An 8,514-nucleotide genomic window follows, 5' to 3' on the forward strand; every position below is an offset into this window, starting at 1 on the left:
TATAAAAGAATGCAAAAGAAAAATATGATTCAAGATATATTTTATTTAATAAATTTACATTCAATTTTATACTAAATTATGCTTATCATTTATGCATATTTTCCAATTTCGATTTTTGTAACATACCAGCGAGTTTTACAAATACAAATCTAATTAATAATTTTCAATGATTAATATTACATTTTTATATATTGGAATCTTATTGGAATCTGAAAACTACAATATCTTTCATAATAATGAAGTTCAAGATCAATAATCAGAACAATTTAAGATTCTTCAGTTCATTAACATTGCATCTAAAATTTCCAACATTTTGATACTTTAATTATATAGAGTAAATGAAAAGTCACATTGTTGAAGACACATTTTTAAATTTATTTTTACTTTTAGATATTCAAAATGACAATCAAAGGGTTAAATTTCGTCAAACAAGACAATTTTTATTACGTGAATTTAATCTACAAATCATGTTTTCATTATGTGAATTTAATCTACAAATCATGTTTTTATTATATGAATTTAATCTACAAAATCTCGATGACATAATCCAACAATTATAATTTCCAAGAATAATTGTATACGTATTTGTTATGATTCATATACAAATATAATTATATATAAATTCAGTGATTAAATGTTATTATGCATTAACTAATTTAATTAAAACAATTAAAATCTGCGTTAATTTCTCAATCAATATAAATAAATAAAAGAATTATGCATTAAACAAGCTCATCTAATTCGTATTAAAAATTGTCTTACTATATTTATTATTTATTTATAATTTAGAAGAGCGTATACCCTTTCTAGGAAATTTCTTGAACGGTTTTATTAGAGGATATAAAGATTGACTAATTTTAAAAGATAAGATATCATCAATTTTCTTAACTTCTTGATTGGCTGGTATATCAATAACTTTTTCAATTTTATTATTCGAATCAGGTATACTTTCTTCCGTTGATGTATTATCTGTTGCTGTAGATATAATATGTACTGACAATTTGTGTCGTGCTTCACTATATATAATTTCCTAAAAGATTATAAAATATATTAATTTTTTAATTCTTCAAATTTTTTTCTATATATTCTGCATATAAAATGAGATAAAGTATAATACAAAATGTGATACCTTATAAAAATTAAGTATTTGCTGCCACGTTATAGTCTTTAAATAAGCTACTTCGATATTTACTCGATCAAAGTTGTATTGCTGGTTTGAAATCTCGTTCCAGAATGTAGCGCATAAAGAACTTAACATTTTTGGTTTCTCAAGACGTATCGTAGCCAGGGCTTTTTTATGTCTCTCAAATTGCTCTTCCGGCATTGTAGATATGTGATCCTAATAATAATAATATATGTAATATAATATATAATTATAATAAATAATATTTCAACAAAGATAAAATTTCTTCTATCAAGTTCATAAGAAATTCTATAACATAATGTATATTATTATTATTATGTTATCTCACGAGTATTATTATACTCACCAACATACAATCCATAAATAAATCGATTCGTTTTTCAACATATTGCGGGTGTTTGTCACTTTGAACTATGATTCGCAAACCTTGCGCTCCATTCGTTCTACGTACGCCGCTAAATACAATGTAGCCTAATTGTTCCTTAGTTCTTAAAATATTGAAGCAAGGTTCCGAAATAATTTGTGCTAAAAGCTCTAAGAGCATATTTGACTCCGTTGATTGCAAACCAGTTTGATAGTATACCTCTGTACATGAACTTTTATGCAATTTATTTTCTGCTTCAAATAAGAAGTGGCAACCTATAATAAACATATATTTATATTTTCTCTCCTCTTTTTAAGCATATCAATTTTTAAATTGTCATAAATGAGATTTAAATTATATGCTTACTATCTTCTAATCTAATTTCACGATACAATATTAGTTGCCTATGCAATAATGGCATCATGTGAGACACTGCATTTGTCAACTTGGATTCAATTAATCTAGCTGTATCTGTAGCCTCTGTTATAGTCACATTACCATGTATCAAACATTCTACATGCACTTTACTAAGAAGTTGTGGTATAAACTTTTGAACTCTATCAACAGTTAAATCTGCAAAATCAACATAAAGATTTTAATAGTATAAAAATTTTGAAAAACATTTTTCATACACACACACACACACATTATTAAAAATATTTAAATATATAAATATAATAGCTTAAATATTTAAATATATATTATTTAAGCATTATAAATTTATAAAAAATTTTATCATTTTATAAAAATATTTATATATGTTTAATATTTATTATACAACAAACTTACGAGCAGCTGCTTCCAATAATTCATCCTTGGTCCAGACTTGTTCTGCTAACAGAACTGCGAGATAGTAGACTGCATGTTGATATGGTTGCTCGGCCACAAAATTTTTCAAGTTTCTGATATACTGTAAGCCATTCTACATAAATACGCTGCAGCTTAATTTAACAACAATATAAATAACTATAAATCTTATTATACATACACTTTCTTTTAGGATTTCGAATCTCTTTGAATCAATCTTAAAGTTTGTCATTCTGTTCATGATTTTTTTTAACAATACACATTGCTTATCATCGTAACCACCTATAGCAAGCTAAAAAAAACAATCTTTTACTTTTACCTTAAAAATAATTTTCAATCATTTTTAGACGATTTGATAGATATTATAATATTATATGCACAAACAAAATTACACAATATTTTACAATAATATTATTATTATTATAAATGTACCCACTGTTATTCCATATTTGCTATTACTGAGTTCCCACTGCAAACCAGCTAAATCAGCAGCATATGCATACTCATTGAGAGAGTCACGAAATAGCTGAACAAACATATAACTTAAATTGCAACTAATGGGGTCCATATATGCGAGTGGACTAAAAAAGAGTAGAAAAAAATTAGATAAGATTGGAAAAAAAATCATTACATTATACACAATTATATATTTGATAGCTTGTCACATACCTGATGAAATCGAAGATCATCCTAGATCTTGGTACAAGAAATTCGTCATCTTTCTTATACCAAAGTCTTATAAACGGTGTATCTTCTATAATTGTAGGAAATTTTTCTACCTAAAAAATTTTAGCAACTAATGCAAGTGATGACATACAAATGAAAGATTAAATTAATTCATAAGCACTCACACATATTCCTTGTAATATTAATAATGTAATGGGATATATACTCAGCATTTCAATTATTATATTGAATGTCAAAGTCCACGTATATGCATAAAAAACTATTTTAATTAACTCTCTTGCATTAGTACTCAATTTTATAACAAGCTTTACAATAACGGAGCTTATGTTTCATGAAAATTTCATGTTAGATATCATCAAAGAGTGCTTAAGAATTAATAGTTCGAAAAATAACAATTTTAATTACGTTAGTTTCATGCTTGATATCAAACTTAGTTGCTATAAATTCATTCTTGGGAGGCATATGCAAATCCGAATTATCGCTAACGTTCTCCCACATGCTAATTGCGTCCACTGGTATCTTCTCTTTTTTGTATTTAGTGCCATACCAGAGTTCAGTCGAGTTAGCTATATTTTCGTATACTTTTCCAACCACGTGAACTCTGATATTTTGCGGTGTTAAGTCCTCCATTATCTGATTGATAATGTCCGGTCGCCATTCAGGGAAAATATGTTCCGCGCATAAAACTTCATTCATGGGATATTCTTGCACCGCTTGTACTGTAGAATTCACGTAACCACGAGGTGAAGATTTCTCTTTAAAACGAAAATTCATATTCGCAATATCTTTATATTCCTACAAATATATATATATATATATAAAGTCATGTTAGCTTCTATTTAATATTAAAGTGTAATGTTTAGAATTTTTTAAAAAGCAGGATGTCTGGTAAATCGCAGTATAATCAGCCAGCGAGAATATGTATGATTTCTCATAAGAAAAACAAAAACTATATAATCAAAAAATAAATGATCATGACAAAAATATATAATCATTTTCTATTCTACAATTTCTGTATTGATTTTGTATGAAAAATATATCTAAAAAGTTTATATATCATTGCTTTTATGAACAATTCGCAGATTGTGTTACGATTTACCAGGCACTTCCTACTTAAAATTATATTTCATTTCGTCATTACATTGTAGATCCATTCAATTGGGCCTTCTTTTTTAAGCATACTGATATACTGAAACATCAGTGTAATAATATCGTCGACATGCTCAATTCCTTCCTCGGTTAGATCGACAAGAACGCTGAAAAAACTGAAGCCTCTAGCGCCTGGCCGTTTTCCAGATATCAGGGAATTACACCAACCTTTGGTCTTCAAAGCCGATAGTAATGAGCCTTTTCCCTCATGTCCAAGCAGATGAGAAATATAATGTGCAGGCTATATCAATAAGTAGAGCAATAAGATGATATCATTAATAAGGTATAAATTGTCAAAAATATTGTACATAAGATTATATGTATGTGTAACATCAATAATTATTAAGAATTTTATTACTATATATATATATATATATATATATATATATATATATATATATAAATTCTGTGAGATAGAATTTATAAAATCAATTTTCTTTTAATAGAAAATTTGAATAGATTTGATAGATAATTTTATTGTCATTACTTAATTATTAATATATGTTATTTATATTTTTTAACTAATCTTTCAATTATTTATCAAAATATAGTCTACTTAAAAAAAACTAAAAATATATATATATAATGCTGAGAATTATATATATATATAAAATAAAAAAAGTTATATATTACCGCAGACCGATAATATTCTTGCAAGTCAGGCAAAGGAAATGTAATGTCTAAATTCCTCATATCTTTTATTGGAACAATGTACCACTTAGTACGAAAGTGTTTATTTTTAAATGGATGTTCATGCCATACTGGAACTTCAACTTCATTGTTTCGCACCTCACAAAAGAGATCTACTACCATGTTTTCAAGTTCGTCTAAACTCTCTAAACATAAAATTTGTTAATATAAAATATATAATATATAATAAACACATGACAAATGTTACAAATAATGAAAATTATTGGAGCTGTGCAAAAAAAAAGATCCAATTTTAGTCAGAGAAATTGAAACAAAAATTATACATACTTATCATGAATATTTGCCTATTGGCTCATATTAATCTGATTACCTCGAAATATTAAATTTTTTTATAAAAATAAGCCAATTTCGCTTTTATTTATTTAAAGTCTCAATAATCACTTTTAAAAACATTTCGTAATTTTTAAAATTTTTTTTCACATTTTTCATGTTCAAATACTAATAAAAAATTGTTTTAATAAGAAAAAAAGAATGTGACAATACATAAACAATTAATGAAGTAATTGAAACTAAAAAGAGAAAGAGAAAATTATCAACAAATTTATAATGAATATTTCATTACTCATATTTCAAAATCTTTAAATGCAAAATGTCCAGATATTAAAATAATGTGAACAGACCGTTATATATAAATTATTATCTTACCTTTTCCAAGAATGCACAATGACATAATATTTGCAGAATAATACTTTTCATGAAATTCGAGTAGTTTATCTCTAACATTGATGTTTTTCTGCTTTGGTATTATATCTAATGTTTTTCTATTACCCGTGCCGAATTTGGAAAACGGGTGATCAGGGCGTGCAGACGATTTGTCCAATTGATCAAATCGCCAAGTATCACTTGCTAAATTTTTCTCGTGTTCCGAATTTATAGCGTTCAACTCCAATTCAGTCAAAGCCTCTGTAAAGAGGGGCTTCAAAAAAAACTGGGCGAAACGATCTAACGCACCTCTTAACTTTTCCGGAGTTATATCAAAGTAATAGGTGGTATGATCTAAATGTGTCGACGCATTACTCGCGCCACCATTCTGTGACAAATACATATTATAATCATTCTCCTGAGGATACTTTTCCGTTCCCAAAAATAACATATGTTCGCAAAAATGAGCTAATCCAGGCAGATCATCTGGATCGCACATATAGCCTGTAACATATAATAAGCAAACAGATCTTATTATCAAAGACTTTTACATCAATTTGAAATATTTATATAATATATTTTTATCAATCTATGCAATAGTTCTAAACATGTATAAAATAATTTTTTTTTAATTTCTATATTTATTTCTCAAATACTCTATATCTTTATCTATAGCACAGTATAGATAATATGATAATATGATCAAAATTACCTATATTAACGTCTAGTGCAACAGCACTCTTGTCAGTTGTTGAATCACTTATTAAAAGCACTTTCATTTTATTAGCAAGTACTAAACCTCTATACAATCTGTCATCATTTTGTGATTTTATTATATCATCGTATCGCTTTTCAACACGTTTGTGAGTTGACATATTGATTACTGCAGCTTTGGATTCTAGAATGTTATTTCTGTAAACATAAAAAAACACAAAGATTTTAAAAGTAGGATTTATGAAAACTGTCACCTATAAAAATTATGTCACTATTAAATATTAATTTCAATAGTTTGAATTAAATGTAACATTCAAACACACACACACATATATATTGAGACTGAATTTAAAACTGTATATTGAGGTCAGTTTTGCGCAGACAGTTTTTCTCTTTTGTGATATTTAGAACTAGGTTTCTTCTCTCTTCTGGACAAGACTTGTAATGATTTTATTACATTATATACGAGTCAAAAATTAAAAGTTAAACTCTTGCAAAGTATATAAGTGTGTGGTGCAAAGAAGATATTAAAGATATTTTATGTAAACCCAGTGTACAGTTTATGTTATCATTCTGGATAATGTACAATTGCAACGGATCATTAATTCTTACTTGCAGTTACAACTCTCCGCAAGCGAGAACTTGTCATTCTGATAAAACGACGTCATCGTGAAATATCAATGATGAAATTTCGCGCGAAGAATATAATACACAATCAAATTATTTTTTATTTTATTTTTTTTCACTGTCACCAGCAAAATTTCACTGACTTTTGACAAACGTCCTTGCTTCGCAGGGATATTATTTGAGCAGTTTATTTTCTCTCGCACGCAAGCTAACTCCAAAAAATAAATAGTAAAAAAATAGACTTACACAACAAAGATTCTCGTAACAAAAAGAAACAAAGTCACTGAGAAGGATACTCTTAAGGTTAAATTCCAATGAGCGATTACGAATTTGAACAAAAGAGCTGAAATATCGTGATAATCTCTCGATATTATCGAAAGGGTCAGCTGAAAAAAAAGCACGAGATTGTCACGAGTTAATCTATCACAATTTATCAATCGATATACACTCCGAATGATGACATTGCGAATACAATTGTGGTCAGGTATGTAGGTGTTCATAGATCGTATCGAGCATGCAGGTGTACGAAGGATGACAAGTCGCGTCTCTGAAACGAACACACATACGCATACCTGAACAGTAGAAAAGATTGCGTGGATACGAATAGAATGCGAGATTTTAATGCGTGCGTGACAAACATTTGAGGTGAATTTGCATAATCGAGTAATCGGAAGGGCGAGAAAAAAAACGACTAAACATACTTACACATACACGGTTGGTATACCATGGGCTCGATTCTTGAATTCATTCGCAAGAGAAACGTATGCGCAAATTCGGCTCTTACAGAAAAGTTGCAAGTTGATTGGCTAAAAGCCATGCGATCGCCAATCAACTTGCAACTTTTCTGTAAGAGCCGAATTTGCGTATACGTTTCTCTTGCGAATGAATTCAAGAATCGAGTCCCATGTAGTTTGTAGTTGGTACACGAGTAGGTCGAGTAGTAGCGATGGATAAACGCGCTTTGAAGTTAACGAGAATCCCGGGGGTTTAAATTCGGAAAATGTCTGGCGCCACGTTTTCCATCAAGAGATCCAATGGAGATAAATTGGTGAATATTCATAATTAGATTTAATTATGAAGATGATTTTTTTCGCGTGATTTTTTCATATTACCAAAAAAAAAATGAGGACGAAGATCATCGTTATTATATATATATATATATATATATATATATATATATATATATATATATATAATATATACATATATGTATAATAAATATTTATAGTGTTATATATTTATTATATTTACATCGAGATATTTATAATAAATATATATAATAATGATTATATTTTTTCTTTGATAATATCTGAAAAAAATTGCGCAAAATTATCTCTTCATAATTAAATCTATTTCCATAATTATATATATTATATAACATATATATGTATAAATGTATAAAAAAATAAATTCTAAAGTCGTAAAGTCGTAAGTCATAAGAAATTGACCAATCACAGTTGAATGTGAGGAGAATAATCGACTGTGATTGGTTAATTTCTTGCGACCCATGACTTTACGATCTATTGTAGACCCCGCATTATTGGTCGAGAAATGACTACGCGAATACCGCTCTATGTTCATCCATGGTCTATGGTTTGGACGCGCGCGATTCGCGCGTCGCCTACCCATCTATCTATTTATCATTCCTAGTTGGAGCGAGGGCGCTCGC

At 28.2% G+C, this 8,514-nt stretch overlaps 1 protein-coding gene and 1 long non-coding RNA gene across 5 annotated transcripts; one reads left to right on the forward strand and one right to left on the reverse strand.

Annotated features, from left to right (window-relative positions):
- Nucleotides 1–118: 118 nt before the first annotated feature.
- Ide (Insulin degrading metalloproteinase) lies at nt 119–7,696 on the reverse strand. Of its 4 annotated transcripts, none has more exons than XM_083036889.1 (14): nt 7,551–7,696; nt 6,217–6,416; nt 5,508–6,008; nt 4,785–4,987; nt 4,144–4,392; nt 3,408–3,797; nt 2,985–3,094; nt 2,752–2,896; nt 2,497–2,607; nt 2,298–2,418; nt 1,875–2,081; nt 1,491–1,783; nt 1,130–1,339; nt 119–1,030 (listed from the first exon to the last, which is right to left on the reverse strand). In XM_083036889.1, exons 2-14 carry the CDS (start codon nt 6,377–6,379, stop codon nt 779–781), a joined length of 2,955 nt encoding a protein of 984 aa, XP_082893015.1. In that variant the 5' UTR covers nt 6,380–6,416; nt 7,551–7,696; the 3' UTR covers nt 119–778. The 4 variants fall into 4 exon arrangements, with proteins under 4 accessions (XP_082893015.1, XP_082892992.1, XP_082893001.1 ...); XM_083036866.1 differs by lacking the exon at nt 7,551–7,696 and adding an exon at nt 7,418–7,519; XM_083036875.1 differs by lacking the exon at nt 7,551–7,696 and adding an exon at nt 6,831–7,075.
- LOC145935513 (uncharacterized) lies at nt 7,420–8,489 on the forward strand. The gene is made up of 3 exons (XR_014425239.1): nt 7,420–7,559; nt 7,756–7,893; nt 8,375–8,489. It is a non-coding gene; the product is annotated as an uncharacterized LOC145935513 (long non-coding RNA).
- The last annotated feature ends 25 nt before the right edge of the window (nt 8,490–8,514 follow it).

This window comes from Prenolepis imparis, unplaced genomic scaffold, assembly GCF_030444845.1.
Source record: "Prenolepis imparis isolate NDT839.2.m4 unplaced genomic scaffold, iyPreImpa1.0 SCAF_1, whole genome shotgun sequence".
NCBI classification, from domain to species: domain Eukaryota; kingdom Metazoa; phylum Arthropoda; class Insecta; order Hymenoptera; family Formicidae; genus Prenolepis; species Prenolepis imparis.

Bases quoted from the DNA above. Each gene is read 5' to 3' on its own strand.
- Ide (XM_083036866.1), bottom strand. From the start codon at position 7,485: ATGTTTGTCACGCACGCATTAAAATCTCGCATTCTATTCGTATCCACG. The intron at 1,784-1,874 runs GTAAGCATATAA...TGTTTATTATAG, and splicing joins TGAAATTAGATTAGAAGATA to GTTGCCACTTCTTATTTGAA. The intron at 1,340-1,490 runs GTGAGTATAATA...TATTATTATTAG, and splicing joins TATTTATGGATTGTATGTTG to GATCACATATCTACAATGCC.